Source organism: Ascaphus truei, chromosome 2 (assembly GCF_040206685.1).
Source record: "Ascaphus truei isolate aAscTru1 chromosome 2, aAscTru1.hap1, whole genome shotgun sequence".
Taxonomy (NCBI): domain Eukaryota; kingdom Metazoa; phylum Chordata; class Amphibia; order Anura; family Ascaphidae; genus Ascaphus; species Ascaphus truei.
In genome coordinates, this window is record NC_134484.1 from 450799815 (window position 1) to 450821648 (window position 21834).

Sequence of the window (21834 nt, forward strand, 5' to 3'; positions counted from 1 at the left end):
TGTCCTGACCAACACCTACCTGCTGTGTAGATCTATACTGTTTTAACACTGACCTGCTGTAAGTAGGCATTTATATCGAGCCAAGATTCGATTACACCAATTTTGTGTTATTTTACTGCACCATTATTTTATGTTCTATTTTTCCTGGGGTGTTCCTGAGACCATAGCTCCCTTCCTACTCTGGACCTACATCCTGTTGCAGGGTACATGCAACCACACACGCAGGTTCTCTTGATAAGGCTTCTTTATTGAACCTTAAAAATATACAGTACACAAAAACAAAATAGCTTCTCTTCAGCATACAAAAACAAAATAGCTTCTCTTCAGCAGACAAAAACAAAATAGCTTCTCTTCAGCATGCAGGACACAGACAGTTCATCACACATGTACTTTGAAAAACAGACCTTATAGCAGTAATCTCTTCAGTATTTCAGTCCTGTCTACTGACCTGCTAGCTTGCATGTGTGTACAGCCTGTGGGTTTTAAAACACCTTGATTATGCAGCTGGGGTCAGACCAATGAAGCAGCCCTTCTCAACTGAAACTTAACCTCGTCACTGCTGCACTGCAAGCCTAAACATAGGTTTGCCAGGTATATGGCTGGTGACGTTCATTCACCCTGTCACACATCCGTTATGTTGCATAATGAGTATTTTATTATATGATTGGATGATTTATGGTTTTTGATATTGTCCCTTTTTTGTTAATTTGTTTATCTAAGTGAAAGTTGTAGTTTGTCCTTGTCAGAAGCTGTTCTTTTAACTTTATTGGACTATGATCACAATTGGTCCAATCAGAGCCGAAAGAGGTGTATATAGTGCTGCTTCACTTCCATCTAACCATCCCCTGATGAAGTGACGCAGTCACGAAACGCGTAGGGTCAAAGGTCACGGCGCCTTTGGAGAGAGCTGGTTCCGTGTAGCTTTCCTGACCACCCCCGCAGGAAGTGATGTAATTGGGAGAAAGGTCCCCTTCTATTCGGCGTGTGTAGCTGTACACCTCCCTACCCCTGCCTTCACTCTGGGAATCCCCTGCAGATCGGAGGGAGTCTGAATCACCACCCTACACACCCAAGTATCCACGGAGAACTTTCTCTGCGCCGGGCATCCGTTCCCGTTTGGTTGCACACGCTCGTTGTATCCGGTCCTGCTGTAAGTAGGGTTTGGGTTTTAACCCATTGATGACCCGCTGCAGCAGGCTCCTTTTGTTTTAATAAATAGTTTTTTTCAGCTTCTGTGTTACATGTATTTTATGTTGTTTGTATTTTGTTTATTGTTTCATGTCATTTTTGTTTAACAGTACACACTATGATAATTTTTCCTTTTTTGTCCACATGTCACGGACCCATTGATTGAGGCTACACATTCATTGGACTCATTGGACACTTCACCCCAATTTCCCCCCTTCTGGACTCATTGGACATTGTAAATCTCTGTGGGCGCTGGTTTGTATTTGTATTTTAAAGTCTAATCTGGTCTTTCTGTTCTTGAGGCTTTTGAATGGTTTGCACCTTGTGGTGAACCCTCTGTATTTGCTCTCGTGAAGTCTTCTCTTTATGGTAGACTTGGATAATGATATGCCTACCTCCTGGAGATTGTTCTTCACTTGGCTGGATGTTGTGAAGGGTTTTTCTTTACCATGGAAAGGATCCTACGATCATCCACCGCTGTAATCTTCTGTGGACGTCCAGGCCTTTTTGTGTTGCAGAGCTCACCAGTGCAATCTTTTTCACTTGCATTGAGAGCTCCTTTGACCGCATGTTGTGGGTTCACAGCAACAGCTTCCAAATGCGAATGCCACACCTGGAATCAACTCCAGACCCTTTACCAGCATAATTGATGATGAAATAATGAAGGAATAGCCCACACCTGTCCATGAAACAGCTTTTGAGTCAATTACTTTTGGTTCCTTGAAAAAGAGGGGGTACATATTAAAGAGATGTAATTCCTAAACACATCATCCAATTTGGATGTGAATACCCTCAAATTAAAGCTGATAAACTGCACTTTAAGCCCATATTCATTATTTAACTGTAACTTGAATATATTTTGGTACACAGTCAAAATAACAAAACTTGTATCAGTGTCCAATTATTTCCGGTCCTAACTGTGTGTGTGTGTATGTGTATATATATATATATATATATATATATATATAATCACACGAAGCCAGTCAGCACACTGAAATAAAGCAAATGGCAGATGCTAGTCCCATAGAGCTGCACACAACATGAGAACCAATCCAAGACCAGTAAAGAGACAGCAAACTGCACGGAGTTAATCCAAAAATAGTTGTATTCAAAACATAGATACACGTAAGCCGACGTTTCGGTCCCACATGGAGACCTTCCTCAGGGCCGTGCAACCAACAAGTGACAGTGACCAGACATATATACCCCCACCCATGATGCACCACAACAGAAAAAGCCAATCACCAACACACAATCAGAAATGGCATTCAGCACAGCTGTGCTCTCAGCCACATGAACCAATACCTGTAAGGCAATGCGCTGTCTGCATCCACGAACAGGGAGCAGTCAATCCTACAATCAGAGTAGCCCAATCAGACACTCGCGCCCAAGTTCCCAGCGTCGGACAGGCAGCGCGTCACATGTCGAGCATGCGCAGTCAGCATACAAGCGCTGAGAGCCGGAACGCCAATTAGGATAAGGCACCGCGCACTACACTAGTACACAGGAGCCGTCTACTGTATCCCTGGCAACCTAAGATGCCAGCAAACAGCCTGCGCATGCGCAGTGCTAAACTCTGACAATGATAACGAAGCCACCTATACCGACACTGGTACAGGACAGAGGGATGTCAGACAACTGTTAGCTAAAAATACTCACACACAGAGCCACCTAGAAAGAGGTTGTTCAAGGTGCCAAAACACAGCTATTTGAATCAAAACCAAAACTGCATAAACAAACAAGGGAAGTGTTGGGTGTGCAAGGGATGTGAAGCAATGGAGAACATATGACATATACACACACATAACATCATACTGTATACAAATAAAGCACTCAATCATAACACAGCATAAGCGAAATACGATTATAGGAAACAGCCTAATTTGAGCTCCTCATTGAGGCCTCCAGGTGTCATGGTACGAAGCTCGTAGATTAACCTGGCCTCCTGCTGTAACAGAGTCTTGCCCCTGTCACCCCCACGTAAGGGGACCGGAATCTGGAAGATGGGCATGCATCTAAGCGTGGCCAACGAATGTCTCTTATCTTTAAAATGCCTAGCTACAGGGAAACATTTCAGATCCCAAAGTGCAGTATACATGTCACACTATTATTAATAATCAACAAGAAAATTATTGCCATAGTAGGTGTTGCCTTTCCAGCTATAAAACACTTTGGGGCAGTAATTCTTGCAGTATCTAGTAATACCCATCGCATGCATCTCTGTTCTTTTTTTTTTTTTTTTTTGGTGTTGCCTTTTTTAAGTTAACAAGGGCAGTCTGAATAAGAAAAGGATATTAGTGTAGAGGTGTTATTACATATTCTCATTGGTGTCATCAGATAAATTATATTTGTTAATCTTTACGTATATATTCCCATTATTATTACCACACACACACACACACACACACACACACACACACACACATTTCTACCGTCATGGCACCATACAATTATAGCACTGTATTTAAATTGTCTAAGAAGTATATTTTAAAAAATGCATCAGAAAACCTTCTTGAAAAGTCACTTTAATATATAGAATTGTATACATTTGCTACAAAAACCCTTTAAATGAACAAATAAAAGCATGTTTAAACAAAAGATAAGTCTAACAATTGCATGGTTGTGTTATTAAAAGTGTGTGTTGGTGATGAGGTTCCCCAAAACTTGCAATTTTTTATGCTGCCACCGTAATCTGTTACACTATTTACAGCTGTATTATATGTACAATTGTAGGACACTCCCACCATGTCCTACGCTTCAGTTAATCACTAAACCGTAAACCGAGGGAAGCCCGCTGCGCAGCCTGGTGTATGGATGAGGCCCAGTAGCGTGCACCTCAGGGAAGGATTGCGCAAACAAAAGACACCCCCAGAGTGGGAAGAGAAGAGCGTCCCTTAATCAGTGCCCAACAACTAATAGGCTAAATAGTCACCGGGGTTAGAAGAGTCGGTAGATAATGGCCCTAAAAATGAACCCAGTATTGGCAGTATACATGATGCAATGTGTGGGATATCACCGATACGGGGGGAAGCGTGCCCGTCACGCAAAACACGCGCGTCAGGGAAACATGCGCGGATGTCATCACGCCGGCGGTGATCTATCTACGAGGCAGAGCGTTGACACGCTCCCCGCTCCATGCGGTTCTCTAACAGTGTGTTGGCGTTCTGCCGATACAGCCATTGGTCCCCGATACCTACGATTTAGCTCTACACTTGTGATAGGGACGCCCTTATCCCAAAACTACCTCTAAGCAGGGCGTTGGACCGATAACTAATTATAGGAAAGGTCATGATACCCGGGGTATGTTAATGTTCACCATCATTCTTGGTTATTTGGGGGAGTGCTGCACCTATGGGAAATGGGAAGAGAGATTCCCTGCTGCTATATAACCCATCTCTAAAGGCAGAAATATGCTGTACTAAAGGCAGAAATAGTACTGTGTATAAATTGGGGAGAGTGTCACAAGTAGCCACGCTTTACATGTATAAATAGCTCATTCTGGCTAATGATATTATTATGTACAGGCATACCCCACATTACCGTACGCAATGGGACCGGAGCATGTATGTAAAGCGAAAATGTACTTAAAGTGAAGCACTAACTTTTCCCCACTTAGCGATGCATGCACTGTACTGCAATCGTCATATACGTGCATAACTGATGTAAATAACGCATGTGTAACAGGCTCTATAGTCTCCCCGCTTGCGCACAGCTTCTGTACAGGTAGGGAGCCGGTATTGCTGTTCAGGACGTGATGACAGGCGCATGCGTGAGCTGCCGTTTGCCTTTTGAGCGAGATGTCCTTACTCGCGAGTGTACTTAAAGTGAGTGTCCTTAAACCGGGTATGCCTGTAACTACTTTTCCTGGTGGTGACAATGTGGCCAAATTAGCTACTATCCTTTGAACTACTCACACAATACTTTGATACTATTTAAACTACTTTGCTGCACTGACCTTGCATTGCAAGACTTCAAATAGCTTGTTCTACATCTTTGAAGCCAACCACTGTGCAGCCCTGTGAGGATATATAATCTATAATAATATATAATCCCTTACATGGATATTGTAGTGCTACCTCGCTGATATATTAAGTCTATCTATTTTTTTTTAATCAGATAATTCATGGTCGTATGTTTATATTCTATAGTTGGTTTTCATATAAATATTTTAAATATAAAATGATTAAAAGTTCATTTTTATTTCACTCATGGGTCCAATCAGCCTCACGACTTTCCCTCAGTATCGGTTAACACACACACACACACACACACACACACACACGTCCATTTTTGGGGACATTATCTACCAGCTCTTCTAACCCCATTGGCTATTTATCCTATTAGTAGTCCAGTACTCCAATCCTCAAGCCCCCCCCAACAGGTCAGGTTTTCAGGATATCCCATCTTCAGCATAGGTGGCTCAATCAGAGGCTCAGTCTTCGACTGAGCCTCTGATTGAGCCACCTATGCTGAAGCAGGGACTGACTGAGCCATCCGTGCGGAAGCAGGGATATCCTGAAAACCTAACCTGTTTGGGGTCTTGATGGCTGGCGCTGAGCCCCCCTGGATTAGGGGACGCTCTTCTCTCCCCCTCTGGGGGTATTTTTGGTTTGATCAATGCTTCAGTTACACATGTTTATTGCGAGAGAAGTAGAAGTCGGTCCCCCTGTTCCTGTGTTGCTTCGGAGTGTCGGACGGGCCTTTTCCTTGCCTCCTAGATGTTCCCCCGCTATTCTGTAGAGAAAAAAAAAAAAAAGAAAAGAAGAAGAAGGTTAAGGTAAATCCTGTAATTTGACAGGTCAGGGTAGTTTACAAATACCTCACTGCTGAACGGCAGAGACATATGTTTCATTTCCACAGCAACTAAAAGGGATAAGAATTGTGACACTATTTTCTTGTACACAGTACAGGCACACCCCACATTAACATACGCAATGGGACCGGAGCATGTATGTAAAGCAAAAATGTACTTAAAGTGAAACACTACCTTTTTCCCACTTATCGATGCATGTACTGTACTGCAATCGTCATATACGTGCATAACTGATGTAAATAACGCATGTGTAACAGGCTCTATAGTCTCCCCGCTTGCGCACAGCTTCGGTACAGGTAGGGAGCCGATATAGCTGTTCAGGACGTGACGACAGGCGCATGCGTGAGATGCCGTTTGCCTATTGGGCGATATGTCCTTACACGCGAGTGTAGTTAAAGTGAGTGTCCTTAAACCGGGGTATGCCTGTACTTGACAGGCTCCTCTACATTAACTACGTACACACATAATATATAACATACATTTGTTGCATTGATTAGAACAGGGGGGCGCGGCGGTTACGAGGTCCCGCGCTCTTCCCCCAAGGCATTTAACTTAAATGCCGGGGGATCGCACGAGGCCTCTGCAACTTCACCTCACCATGTCTTCGGCGACGCGTCGGCTTGGCAACGTGTGACGTCACGTGACCCCGCGGCGTCATTTGACACCGGAGACAAGGTCAGGGCGGGAGTGCAGACAGGGGGGCGCAGACTGAAAAGTTTGTGCGCCCCTGGCTTAGAATGTACAAATTAAAACGGGTAGGTAAAAGTGTTTGAATGTCGGCGAACTCCTGACGGTTTTTAATAAACACATTGGCTCTTATTCTGTAAGGTGCGATAAGCACAGATGTTCTATCGCATGAAAAGCCGCATTAAAAGTAATCTGCGCTTACACACCGTACAGAATAAGGACCATTACATACAAACCCCAATATGTCACAACCTCTGCACTCACTATTAAATGCAGCAGAAGTATATTATAACTAAACCCTTTACTTACACCAGTCATTAATGTTCGAGTCTGCAGTCAGAATTTAGGGAACGGAAAAAAAAAATGTGTTACATTTAAAAGTGGCTGCCGGCATTTTCTAGTAATGATCGCGGCTAATGATGTATGTACGTATATCTTTATGTATATAGCGCCATACAGGTACATAGCGCTTCACAGCAGTAATACACGTGACATAACACATCGTGGGAATAAACGCTTCAGACATAAATGCAACATTAGGAAAAGGAGTCCCTGCCCCGAAGAGCTTACAGTCTAAGGCTATAGTGCCGTCGATGGCGACACGACGGGTGACGTCACCCTTCACCCACGGCGAAAGTTATATTTCGCCGGTCGTCGTCGTCGCAGGTTTCCGGCCATTTGATTGGTTGAAGGGCCATCACGTGACACGACAGCCCTTGAAATATCAAAATGCGTTTGTTTTCGGGCAACATCGCATCGCCAGCACTATAAGCGCGGCCTAAGTGGGACAGTGTTATATATAGTACTAAACCGTTCCAACGCAAACAGAATGCTTATGGTCATAGCAAACAAAAGCGCCTGTTCTGGCTGATATTGTGCCGTTCATCACAGTTACACTGCAATCTGCGTTTATCTCCAGGCCCTCGGGTGATTAAGCCATCACCTTTCTGTGTCGGAAGTTCATAACATGAGTTGTTATGGAATAAAACCGGCCCCGCTCTATTATCTGTTGCTGAATTAAATCAGTTTGGGATATTAGCTAATAATGGTGATTGTATTTAGAGGATAATGGTGCATGTTAACAGAAGGTAAAATAAGGTACAATCCCACTTTCAGTATAGGAAAGTCTTAGCAACACGCTCTCTGGGATTTAAGCGTTGCTCATTACCCTGGCCATTAATATAGCAGGAGGTCAGCGGTCTCTTCTGTAACGGTTTAAAACACTTGCCTTTGCAAAAATGTATTTTACTCCTGTAAAGGGGATTCCTTGTAGCAAGTCGTCTGCTGACTGAACAAAAACCTCAATAAAGCCCCCTGTTTTCTGGATAATAAAGAGTCATTTCCATAACTCTTGCAACCCAGGAGCACAGGTGTAATGAACATTGAGGGCCTCATGCAGAGAGCATCGTTATTTCAAAACTCGCCATTTTTTGTTCAATTTCCCTCAGAAAACGGCATAAAATGGCGAGTTGCGAAAAACGCGCCATTTTTTTATTTCTATGTTTAAAACTCGCCTCGCGGCTGGCGAGAACCTCAATCGCGCCATTTTTAAAACTCTCCGAATGCAGAGAGGTGCGAACGGCAAGTAGCGGCTGTTCGCGCCAAAAAAAGGCGCGATTCTCGCATTTTTGCCGCGCCACGAAAATATGGCAAGATGGCGCTCGCCGCCTATAGTAAAGGGGAAAAAAAAGGCGCGAATTTGTTTTTACACGTTTCTGAAGCGCGCATCTCGCCAATTTAAACTCGCCACACGCATCCATGTTAAACATAGCAGAATTCGCACTTTTCTGCATATGGAGAATAAAACTCTCCAAAAAAGCTACTTTTTATGAAATTCGCCATTTTTAAAATTCTATGCTCTCTGCATGAGGCCCTTTGTAAGGATTCTGCCTGATCCGTGCCGGGTTTTGCTGCCAGTTCGGGTTTTCCAGGCTGCCTGCCCTTTCTACTCAATTTGGCCATTTTGGTTACTGGCAGCCTGCTATATATGCTACACGTACAGAAAACCCGCACTGCTATTGTTAACCTGTGAGGTGCTGACTGGATGGAGACGTGATAATATCGATTGGAGAAAAAGAACCCAGTCTTGTAGCACTCGTACACAACAATTGTATAGTGATAAATTTAAAATACTTTATTAATAACTCTGAATAAAAAATAGGGTGTTAAAACGTAATTAAATACTGTGTAGAACAGCACGTGACTGTATCCTTTGGTAACCCACCCTGGTATAGGTGGGTAGATATAGTGTGATCCCTGATAGGTACTAGAGATCAAATGCTATAAATTATAGCGACCTAAAATGTAGGAGAGGAGCCAAAGAAAGCCCACCGAAAAGACTGTCTCTATTGGAGTGCGTCTAGGCGTAGATTGCGCTCTAGAGGGATACACACATGATAATGTGGCATATACTACGCTAGGTAAGACCTATAAGTATCTCCCCCGCCCCCCCCCCCCCAGATAGAGATTGCTCTGTTTTGTGTACAAATTCACCTTCATAGTATGAGCTGCATCTCTATAAAGGATATGTGTTGCCTATTTTCTAAGGTGCAGGCTATTAGGCAAGCAGTGATTGCTGTTGTAAGGTATAGCTAAACTAGAGCAACTATAGGAAATCACCAAAACACCTAGGAGGTGATTTGAGGCCGGATAGGTACTCCTACAATGTTGTGGTAGGTTGTTGGTGATGTCTGCTGCTGCTGTTGGTTCAGTGCCCCTTACTGTTGTAGCACAGTGTAAACTTAGCTGCCACACACAAGCACTATGCGCTTATGGTTAATTCCCCTAAGCACACCAGGGTCTTATCATGCGCAGGAGGTGGAAGCTGATGTCAGAGCAACCTCCACAGTGATGTGTGGGTAAGAATGATGCTTGCGCTAACTGTAATGGTTAATGTGTGGACATAAACAGCTTGAGAAGCTACTCAGCAGGTCATGGATCGCTGCATATGCCAACACACGAGTGTGCTGGAGTAGGGTATACAGGAGGTTAATATTGAAGTGGGGTCAAAGCCCCAACGCACCATGTCCCCCCTCTCTACAGGTTGGAGCAATAGCGTGCACAGAGTAATGACGTGGGGAGCCGGTCTAGCTGTTACAACAGCAATCACTGCTTGCCTAATAGCCTGCACCTTAGAAAATAGGCAACACATATCCCTTATAGAGATGTAGCTCATACTATGAAGGTGAATTTGTACACAAAACAGAGCAATCTCTATCTGGGGGGTGGGGGGGAGATACTTATAGGTCTTACCTAGCGTAGTATATGCCACATTATCATGTGTGTATCCCTCTAGAGCGTAATCTACGTCTAGACGCACTCCAATAGAGACAGTCCTTTCGGTGGGCTTTCTTTGGCTCCTCTCCTACATTTTAGGTCGCTATAATTTATAGCATTTGATCTCTAGTACCTATCAGGGATCACACTATATCTACCCACCTATATCAGGGTGGGTTACCAAAGGATACAGTCACGTGCTGTTCTACACAGTATTTAATTACGTTTTAACGCCCTATTTTTTATTCAGAGTTATTAATAAAGTATTTTAAATTTATCACTACACAATTGTTGTGTACGAGTGCTACAAGACTGGGTTCTTTTTCTCCAATCGATATTAGCCTGCTATATATGGCTGCACTTCCTGGTGGGAGTCGCAGAGCAAAGTTCTGTGTTTCTGCAGCTCCTGTCGGTCTTTGCCGTCGCCCTTTCCGTTACCGGTTTGGATTCCTTGCTGCCGACTCCGGACCGTGACCCCGACCTCGCTGCTTTCTGCCTGCCCTAACTTTTGCCTGTTGCCTGGACTCCGCACCATTGCTGCCTGACCCCTGCTTCCATACCGACTACGGATACTCTTACGGGACTCGGTCCCAAGGCTCTGATCGGTTAATTTCCATCCCTACCTCAGCCATGCGGGTCTGCCTCCTGATTTTAGACATGCACCATCACACATTTTAGGCGCGGTGTGCACTTTGGTGAACACCCAATGTTCTGTAGCCTTGCTGCGCAACATCAGCCGTTCAGCTGTAACAATATGCTGTGGTCAGTAAGCCACAAAAGGATAGGTTCACGATTTAAAACCAGGTTTCATGTAAATTGACAGGTTAGGGTAAGTTACAACTTCTTCATCACTGGAACGGCAGAGAAATGTGTTTCATGTCCACCAGCATTAAAGGCCTAAGCATGACACCTCTTTCTTGTACACACATTACATGGCATGGCCTATTTCATGTAATGTTAACAAGATTTTACTCATGGAAGAAAAAAAAAACTTGGTGTTAATTTTAATGGCTGTTATTCCAAATGAGCTAATTACAGCCTTAAATAAATTTCTCCCAGGTTCAGTAGGGTCCGTTAAGGTTAACGCCGGGGAAATAACGCTATGGTAAAGTTACAACTATGTCTGGCGTTGCTCCCAGTCACACAGTGAAAATAAGGCTTTTACGGGGGAGAAAACAGATTTGAACCAATATTCCACATGGGAAGATAAAGATTTCTGGGGCCTTGTGTGAGAGCGATATCAGGGAATTCTACAAATATATAATAATATGTCAAATGTATTCAAATTATTTACACCTCTCAAATGTATGTTCCCAGCTCTCACCCCGTGCAACTCAGGTTATCGATTTGGAGTTCTTTCCCTCGCCGACAAGACATACATTCATTTGCATTAACCCTACGCTGATGAGCTCAATGACATGTTATTTTGCATATCATTACCATGGTGAATTAATCGGTAACTCTGGGAAAATGACGTCTGTTCCTGTTTTGAGCATTGTCTGGTTATTTGCCCCCATTTAACACAGCTTAGTACATTTAGACCAAGCAAGCTTTTTTTTGCAGACCCCGTAGCTGTAACAAGCCAGCGTGTCACTTATATATGCCCCTACAGTGCATGCAAATGTTATATCTGCTTCCTGTTAAGAAAGATGTATAATTTGTGATGGGAGATAAGAAACACAGTTTTATCTGCTCGTGTTAGAAATGCATTGTAAGCACTTCAGTAAAAAGTGCAATCAAGATCCTCTCAAAATAAAAACACAAAAAATGCAGAGTTGCTGAACTTTCTGGAACCAAGTCTTCTCTCCCTCCCAAGTCTTCTCTCCCTTTGGCCAGATCTCATGTCACACATACTGACAGGGAGGAAGCTTAGCAATATACAATGTACTTAGTCTGTTAATAAAAGTTAAAAAAAAGTATCACAAACAGATGTTGATACATTTTCTTGGTTGCATATTGGTGGAGTTTTAGGACTACATCTCTACTTCTTCTCGGGTCTTCGATCTCGGTCCTAGGGCTCTGTGAGCTCTGTCCATCAGGAGATAGCCATCTTGTAACTGTGGGTCAATTAACTTGAACAGCCTCTTAAGATACGGCTGGAGGGCTTCTGCGGAGACCGACTCAGGGACATGGCAGATTCGTAAATTCTGCCTTCGCTCCCTGTTCTTTAGGTCATCGATACCATACCTCATGGCTCTTCTCTTCATTGAGACGCAGGACCTTGTCGTCGGTATTTACCTGGTTTTGTAAAGAAATGTCCATCTTTATTTTCAAGCTCCGTAGTTCTTTTAGCCAATAAAGAAACTTCTGCTTTAAAATTCCTTTACAGCTCTATCCAGGGCTGACTGAAAGCCCGCTTGCATTTCTTTGAGCACGTTCTGGAGGTCCTGCTTTGTGATCACCGTGTCTCCCTCAGCCATGTTATTCTCACTTTCAGTGGCAGCTCTCATCTCGGTCTCTTTTCCTGCTGTGCTTTTCTCTGCAGAGTTTCTTAGGGTTGCCCTTCTCTCAGAAATGTCCCCCTCTGGTCGCACAGCCTCTCGGTCTTGTCTGTGTCGCCCGATGCGCGCTCCCGTGCGCCCAGCGCCATCTTTGTTTTTCCTCCTTTTTCAGCGAGAAGTTATGAGATTTTATTGCTAAACGTAATGGACACCCCTTCCCATGGATAACAGTCTTACAAATGGTACATAGTATTATGGCTAATGACCATGTTATATGCCCCATGCAACATTGGCTTGTACCTCCTGGTCTTGCTCTTCTTCTTCATCATCATCATCATCTGTTATTTTCCGCCTCATTATTATTATTTTCTCCTTGTAACTTGCACATTTTAAAGTGAAAAAAAGAGAGTGCCTAACAATTGCACTTTAATGTAATTTTTTTTTAGTCATAGCCGTGATTGACGTGAGCAACAAAGGCTAATAGCAGAGCTTCTTATTCAAACACTTAATATCTTCAGTCTCACTTACCGGCTTCTGATTGATGTGTCTGCTCCACTCCGGTGCCATGACAACTGGTAATGGGTAGGTTTCCCCAAGAGACACATTAGCGTGTTCCAATGAGGCGTTACTTAGTGCCCAGGGAGTGTGGACAGCTCCCCCTTTTACCTGCTGCAGTTCTGGAACCCAAAGCCGGATGTAATCGCCCTGCAACCAGAAGAAGTGCGAAATCACAACGGTTACAACCATCCGTGAAAAAAATATCCTCATTTTGGAAGTCACTGATGTGTGAAATAAATCTTTCTATATTTCAAAACGAAATAGAGGAGTAGATGCTCCATCATCAACCCATTGGTGAAGATTATTCAATCAAAAGGAACTTTCTATCTGTAAGAGTGCTCTCAAATTACAATAATAGCCACCATCAACTCTCTCATTCATACAATTTATCTAATGCTCCGATACATCAAGGCTGCGTCACTAGGACACCGGTGTGATTTATAAGCGTGGTGCCCAAGTACAGTTTATAGGAGGTTGCCATCAAAAGAAACAAATGTTGTCTAGATCAGGGGGCGCAAACTCCTGGTGCTGCGCCCCTCTGTCTGCTCTCCCCCAGTGCTCGCGCCCCCCCCCCCTTACTGTTGTGCCGGCGTCAAATGACGATGGGGGGGGTCATGTAATGCCACATCATGTGCCATGGTGAGGCATCGCCCGAAGCCAGCTGAATCACGGCAAGCGAGTTAGAGGCCTCGCATGGTCCCCCGGCATTTAATTTAAATGCCTTGGGGAAGAGCGCGGGGCATCTGCAACCGCCGCACCACCCAGTTCGCGCACCCCTGGCCTAGATCATATAAGCCACGGCAATATCTAATTCAGGGGTGCGCCAAGTTTTCTTCCTGCGCCACCATGCTCGCGCCCCCTCCCTTCTTGGCTCCGGTGTCAAAATGACGCAGCGAGGTCATGTGACATCACGTGACCCCGCAGCGTCATTTAAACACTGGGTTGCCATGACGACGCATTACTGGAAGGCAAGGTAAGCGACGTTACAGAGGCTTCATGGGGAAGCGCAGGACCTCTGTAAGCGCCGCCCCCCCAGAAAGTCTCGCGCCCCCTTTTGCGCACCCATGATCTAACGGATAAAGCTCAAAGAACCTAAAAGATACGTTCCATTGTAACCCCTCAGTGTTAACATAACTTCAGAATCTGTTTTCCTCACTCCATTTCCATGTCCCCGGTACATTATCTTCCCGTGCTCTTTGTCCCCTGTCCTCACTTTACCCTAGAACAGAGATATATATTCACCAAGTATCTTTGGTTGAGGTATTTCTATACTGCACTCAGGATGCTTACAGCTTGATATGTTTAAATTGGTCGGGATACAAGAGGTTTAGACTTAGCCTGCAGCTCAGTTCTACTAGGAATTATTATCTACTGCTGGTTGTCCTGCCATGATCGCACTTCATACGCTTGGCAGGTTAATAAATAGAAGGGAAAAAAATAACATCTGTAGTGTATTTAGCCTATCAGTTCTAAAAAGAGAACTAGTTCTTTGTTTTGGATCCCACTTGTGGATGTATTTGCAACACTGTCAGTTCTAGTCTTATAAAGAACATCAAATCAGACTTCCCTTCGAGAGAAGGCACCTTCAACGACAACACCAAGGATAAAAATGTTTAACTATTGTTCACGACAAGTCTTTCATTTAGAACCAGAGCTTTCTTAATCAAAAACCCTTGGGCCCTCCTTGGTTGGTCTATGCCATTGACCGGGGGTGCACAACTCCAGTCCTCAAGAACCCCCATCAGGTCAGGTTTTAAAGGATATCCAGGCTTGAGCACAGTTGGAGAACTCAGTGGCTCGATCATTTTGATAGAGTCACCTGTGCTGAAGCCCGGATATCCTTAAATCCTGAGCTGCCGATGGCACTTAAGAACTGGAGTTTGGCACCCATGCCATAGACTCTGCTCAGAGGTGTCCATGACTAAGGCCTGGGACATAGTAGAGTAGGCTGTGCTGAGCCGTGCTGAGCAGATGCACTTACCCCCTGCATCTGTCATCAGCATGGCTTTAGCAGCTGCTTCTGCATGCATGCGGAGGCTCAGATATTTTGAGCAGACAAGCAAGTTTAAAATTTGCCGCTCAGGGGAGCGGAGGAGCGGTCACGTGACCGCTCACATCCAATGGGAGCGAGGGACTAGCCCCGCCTCCCGCCACACCTCTGTTCCGCTTCCGACACGCCTTCACCCCGCCTCCGCCCCACTCCCCAAAGCGCGCTCACTGCCTCGCCTGCCAGGACACAAAAAAGCTCCAGTTTGAGCAGGCGAGGCAGAGCAGGAGCGCGGATCAGCGCGGCCCGAGGCACCATGCCCGAGGCCTAAGAAATGATCTGCCTGTCCTCCAAGCTAAGAGAACAGAAAGATACAAAGTTTAGTTCACTGGATGAGGTATGGTTTCAGATAGTTTCCCTCTATAAAATGATAGGTAGCTCTCAATGCAAATAAATATGCGTTTTTTTGCTGTTCTATTAAGTAGGTGGATTTATCACTCTTTGGTGCAGAGGTACAAGAATTAAAATATTTTACACTAATATTTCTCTCTCTCGAAAAAAAAAGTTTGAGCTGGATCCCATTAATTACAGCTCTGGGGACACCCTGCTTCCCGAGATACTAACCAGCAAAGGGAGTGCCGGTATCCCGCCAAAATGTAAAGCTCCCACGTCACGCGGGCAAATAGGAAGCCGAACCGGACAACGTCATGGCTTCCAATCGGGAGCTTTGAAACTGCGCCATTACGGGGACCCTGCTAGCGGATCGTCTCCTGGTGTCCCTCACGGAGGTCTGTATCTCCGGAAGCAATGGAGCTCAAATGAATGGGATTCAGCTCCTGAGACCCTCTGCTTCAATCTGATGTTCAAAAAAATCATTTAATAACAAAACAAAAAAATCGCAAAATAAGAATCTTGCGCTTGGATTGCTTCTTAAAAAATATATATTAATTGAATTATTTTTCTTGAACCAAAAATAAATAATGGTGTTAATCTGTGTGCGAGTGGTGACTCACATACAGTAATAATGTCTGTACAAGTAAACCTGCTTACTGGTGACTCACTGTGAAACTTTCCCAAGGAAGTATGTGATCAGGAGGAAAAAGAAAGTCAATTTGTAAAAAAACCAACAAAACCAACAATGTTAAAGGGCAGATTTATAAACTCCAACGAAGGATATCGCACTACAATATGGTGTTCACTGCCATTAAATATATCAGAATTTCATGAACCACAGATCGAGAATGACCATTACTTAAGAAGAAGGAACATTGCAGTGAAGGAGAGATTTTTACATGGAACCCTTATAAGCGAATGCTCGCTGTTCACACAGCTTTTAAGCACAGAATGGGAATCGGATGCAAAGCCAGAGAAACCACTCACAGACAGCTGTCTCGACCTCCACCGGTCTACCATTGCCCCCGCTGCAGTTGGGAGCGTCACGCAGGTTGCCAGTATGCGCATGGACCGCTCCGGTACTTCGGTGGCTCTGCAACGGCCCGAACGTTTCGGGCGCCGCCATTTTGAGGTTCGCGCATGCGCAGTAAGTACGGTATGCGACTGCACCTTCGGGGAGCTCGCGCATGCGCAAGAAGTTAGCACGGTAGCGCGTGAAGCCAGGACCTAATCAGAGAGGACTAGAGCAGGGGACTACAAGTCCCATGAGTGTTATGACCGACCATCTGATGCCAGGGAGCCAATAAGGCACTAGGATCCTCTTAGGAAGGGAAGTATGAAGGGTGCGCAGGGGAGCACGTTGGTCAGTCGAGTGCAGGAAGGGGGTAGGACCTGCATGTGTAGAGAGGCAAGTAGCCTCTACACTAAGCCAGAGAATTCCCCTTAGGCTCCAGTTAGGCCCAGAGTCACACACAGCTTGTGGTTGGTATAGGGACAGGCCCTAGAATAGGGAACCTGCCCCATTAGTGTTTATAGTCAGGGACACATAGCGGACGCTGCATTTCCCTAGCAGAGGTTTGGGACCAGGCATCTCCAGAGATAGAGATAATATCCGGGTGAGATCGCCCCGGAAGGACGTCGCGGAAGGTATCGCGTGTCTGCAGATCCTTTGTGAAGTTGTCTGCTGGCCCGAGCACAGGAGCACTCGTCAGGTAACCACACACACCAAGTGCACCAACTATAACACTCTTTTCATAGTGGCCGCGCGGTCACCGCACACTGGGGTTGCGGTGTGGGACATTGGACCGGTGTGGGAAACACGGTGGAGGGTTGCGTCCTGCGAGACGCTTTGGGAAATTGTATCTCTAGAGGGAAGGAGTATGTGATGTTCATGCATATAAAGTTATTGCGGTCTGTCAGTAAAGGTACTTGTTATTTTACATCAAGTGTGCATATTATTGTATTGGTGTCCTGTGAGGGGCAACTTGCACTCCATTGGGATCCCTTCCAGGTGGAGGCGCTGCATCAAGTAGTGGTAATTTATCGCCCCAGGCTCTCCGTGGCAGAGGCTCAGGCCCTGCGAGCCAGCAGGTTAACAACAGCATTAGTAGCCTTTCTGTATTCAGGGGGAAACCGGGACACACACACACACACACACACACACACACACACACACACACACACACACACACACACACACACACACACACACACACACACACACACACACACACACACACACACACACACACACACACACTTTCTCTGGCTCTGCATCGGATTCCCATGCTGTGCTTAAAAGCAGTGTAAACAGCGAGCGTTAGCCTATAAGGTTTCCATGTAAAAATGGATTTCAGGCAAACGGTGACAATGAAGGATATCGCACTACAATCTGGTGTTAACTGCCATTAAATAAATCAGAATTTCATAAACCACGGATCAAGAATGACCATTCCTTAAGAAGATGGAACATTGTGTGCGATGCAGTGTAGGAGGGATACAGAGATACCGGCACCTCCTTTACAAGGTAAGTATCTCGAGAAGCAGGGGTCCCCGGAGCTGAAACCAATGCAGTTCAGCTCCGGAGACCCCCTGCTTCAAACTTAGTAAAAAAATTAAAAACCAGGAATAGGTAAGGCCACGTTAATATTCCCTTGGCCACACATAGGAACACTGGCAGCTAAACGATGAAATAACTGCACGGTTACTACAGAAAACATACAGTATTTGCTTGACTTGGAAATGCCTCTTTGCGGCAATACTTACATTGCTGTCATAATCCAAGCCTTGTTTAATCATGTTGAATTTCCTGTTCTCCCTGGGGTCATTTCCAATCCCAGCGCTGTACAACCAATTGCCATAATTGCTGCACACATCGTAGTCCACCTAGAAACACAGAACAAAAACGGCCGTTCTATTTCCTATTTGCCAGTGAGTTCACATGGTGGCTATTTATAACTGAGACAGGATAACCTCGGAGACCAATCCTTTGACTTGCACTTGCGTACACACTGCAGAAAAGATGTCCCAGGCTGCACCGAGCATGACATGAGATGGAAGTGTTCAAAGCAGAAATGTAACGTACACGGCCACTTCTGACTTCAATTACAATCATTCAGAGGCAACAATTCTAAATCGATCTTACAAAAAATCTATTTTATTTATCTATTATAGTTGACCGATATTTTTTTTATATATACCAGGTACACCGTGGCAACAGTGGGTTTGCTTGTTTATTAAAAAAAAGGCCTCTGGATACCAATTTATTTTCTTTTACAACACACTTTCCTGCGCTAGAAGACACCTTGCAGTCCAGAAGACTGCTTAGTAAATAAGGGTACCCCTGATGAAGTCCCCTTGACAGGAACGAAATGCGTAGGGTTGCTATATTTTCATGTTAAAGCTAACCCCTGCAGTGCATCACCCCTTTCTGGAAAATAGCTGAAGCGCTCAAATGCAGGTATATCTCAAAATGATAATAAGCCAGACCACTGTACCAGGGTACTAACAATTGATATAGTACCTATTGTGTCATATAATGGGTACTATCCTCCTGAAGACAGGTGGTGTGTGGTGCAACCCACTCACCATATGTCTCATTGGCAGGTTCCCCTGAAAAATATGCAAATACTCACATCCTGGTAGGGCAGGCAGGCAAGCTGTGCAGCTACTCAATGCAATACAGGGAAAAGGGAGACCAAAAAGCGCACCAGCACAAACGGAGCAGGAAAAAACCAGAACAAAAAAATGATTAAAAGGGCACTTTAATGTGGCAAAAGACCCATCCAATGCATTTCGAACGTCGCAGCGTTCGAAATGCATTGGATGGGTCTTTTGCCACATTAAAGTGCTCTTTTAATCATTTTTTTGTTCTGGTTTTTTCCTGCTCCGTTTGTGCTGGTGCGCTTTTTGGTCTCCCTTTTCCCTGCATCACCCCTTTCTACCTGCTCCAGTGCAGTTTATAATCTTAAAAGGACTATCATTGTGGGATCCGGCTAGCTTTTTCAACGTGAGCAGCCGACAAATTTTCCTACAGGGACGGCGTAAGACATGTGTGCAGAGGTACATATAATGGAGACCGATTTGGGTGCAATTATATCTTGACTTTATTGAGCCTGTTCCTTTACCCAGGCAAAACATACAAAAACAACAAAATAACAAACACCTATCCCTTTGTAAGGGCTAACTTACTTTCCCAGACCCTATCACCCAAACTCTCAGGAGCTCCCTTAAGCAGGTGGCCCTCCATGTCAGTCTCTGGCAGGTTCCTGGGTCCTCTGTGTCCAGCTAATATAGGTCTCTGAGTGTCTTGATCTCATCACAGCCTTTGTGCTCAAGACAGTGTCTGTGTGCAGGCTTCTCTGCTCTCCTGTCAGCTTAAATGTGAGCTAATGAAATCTGTCTCCTGTTTCCAACAGGAGGCTTTTCTTACAGACTTAATTGACCAGGTGGAGTCTGGTTAAACGCCTGCTGCACTTAACCAGATCCCTGCTGGATTTTAGAGATGGCTTCTTCAACAGGGATAAGTCCCTGTTACAGACGGGATCAAGCAAACATCGCGTGATCTGGCCACAGGAGCTGAACTGATCACACAGACGCAGCGGAGATGAGGGAGACGCCGGCATTTTCCTTCTGATTGCCCGTGCGGTGGGACACACCACAATGCCTATTCTACCTGCTACATTGTAAGTAGCCACTTGTCTTTTGCATATAAACCTTTTACAACAGTACTTCATTATATTGGTTCTTTTTCCATTATCCACAGGATCAGTCAAAGTTGGGACTTTATATATACAGAATATCAGGAGCATCTATGATAGTTTGTATCTACATTGACTACCATACACGGTTTGTCTACTTTGTTGCGCCCTATGTCTAACTGTGTATATATATTAATATAAATAATATTAATATTTATATGAATTGGGCGGCCTGTTCATTTTGTATTGATGCCTAATACAGACTTTTTTTGCCTATACGGATCTGAGGGCAGTCTTCCTGTACCGGACGTGAGAATGGTAATGTTGTTCTATTATTAGAGACTGGCACCTGTTGATGTTTGTTAGTACATTGAGTGCAAGCTGATATATATATATAATATATATATATATATACGCATCTCCGTAGGTGCTGCCAGTATCTCTCTGCAGTTTAAATGTCCCGGTCACGGCTTCCTATTGAAACCACGTGACCGGGACATTGAAACTGAAACGGCACCCCCTACGGAGATGTGTTTCTCAGGAAGCAGGAAGTTCCTGGAGCCGAAATTAATGGGGTAACCTATTTTTATTTATGTAAAATCCGTGAGCAGTGTTTGGTGGGGGTGGGGGGTGGGGAGGGGAAGGGTGGATTTGGCTTAAACTATCCAGGAAGTTCCGTGGAATGGATTTGGACTGTTCCGTGGAATGGATTTGGACTGTTCCGTGGAATGGATTTGGACTGTTCCGTGGAATGGATTTGGACTGTTCCGTCCATCTCTAGTAAAAACAACAACTAATTAACAAGCACTCACATATTCCCTTTCTTAGGAGCCTCTGAATGAGTAATTCATTCCCAGAGAAACAAAATAAGGCAAATCTTTGTTTTTAGCATAGTTACATTAATTTAAGGAAGCCAATTAGATTACCATGGTTTACAAATGGTTGGCGGGGGGGGGGGGAGTAGGTGGGGGGTTGCTGGCTAGGTGGCATTGCACTTTAACATCCCAAATTTGGTCCTGGATTAGAGTAGATTTGCTGTAGGGGCGTTTTTTTTAATCCATGTCATGGTCCTGTGTGTAGAGCTTTTGAACCCAAACAGATTTTTCTTGGATACTGTACATGAAGCATTGTTTCATTTCCAACTTGGACCATTGTGGTTTAAGATAAAGGTCAAAGTTCTTGATTTAAAGCAGCAGTTCAAGCAATATCCTACTTGTGTTTATTTTTTTAGTAAAATCGGTTCTACACTATGAGAAAATACTTGTAGCATTTCAAAAAAATTAAAAATAAACAACTTAAAAAACATTTTAAATGTATTCTAATGTAACAAGCATCTTTGTTCCTATTGCAACCATATACAAAGTCACATCCGCTTACCCTTCTGAAACAGCATCACCTTTTTGAGTCCTGCCCTCTCTCTAGCAGTGAACCAATTGAATCTAGTGCCTGCCTGGTCACATGATCTTCCTTACAGAACTTTGGCTGTCAGTGCAGCAGAAGAGGATCCAAGATGCATTTAGTGAACCCCCAGCCGAATTTCAGCGATCGATTACAGAAGGATCGATCAGCAACTTAGCTAATCACTTGTCAGTATGCAGATTGTATTGATGCACATATTCAATTAAATTTAAAAAAAATTAAGCGACAGCTTGAACTGCAACTTCAAGATGAATGTCAAAATTAGAACATAAATCATCCATCTGGAGGATCACCAATTTGAGGGCCACTTGTGATTGTTATTGAAGCCATCGTTAATGAATCTTCTTAGCTATACAGTATACTGTAAATGAA

The 21834-nt window shown here is 44.4% G+C and overlaps 1 protein-coding gene across 2 annotated transcripts in view; it reads right to left on the reverse strand.

Moving 5' to 3' along the window:
* Window positions 1-3697: 3697 nt before the first annotated feature.
* LOC142487888 (cryptochrome DASH) overlaps window positions 3698-21834 on the reverse strand; it is a 50102-nt gene continuing 31965 nt past the window's right edge. The window contains exons 12-15 of one of the 2 annotated variants that reach the window (XM_075587931.1): window positions 18110-18229; window positions 12934-13110; window positions 5766-5922; window positions 3698-4171 (exon numbers count right to left, since the gene is read on the reverse strand). In XM_075587931.1, the coding sequence (XP_075444046.1) occupies window positions 5815-5922; window positions 12934-13110; window positions 18110-18229 (405 nt within the window). In that variant the 3' untranslated portion in view covers window positions 3698-4171; window positions 5766-5814. Of the gene's footprint in view, window positions 5923-12933; window positions 13111-18109; window positions 18230-21834 lie in introns of both variants that reach the window. The other variant, XM_075587930.1, reaches the window with a different exon arrangement.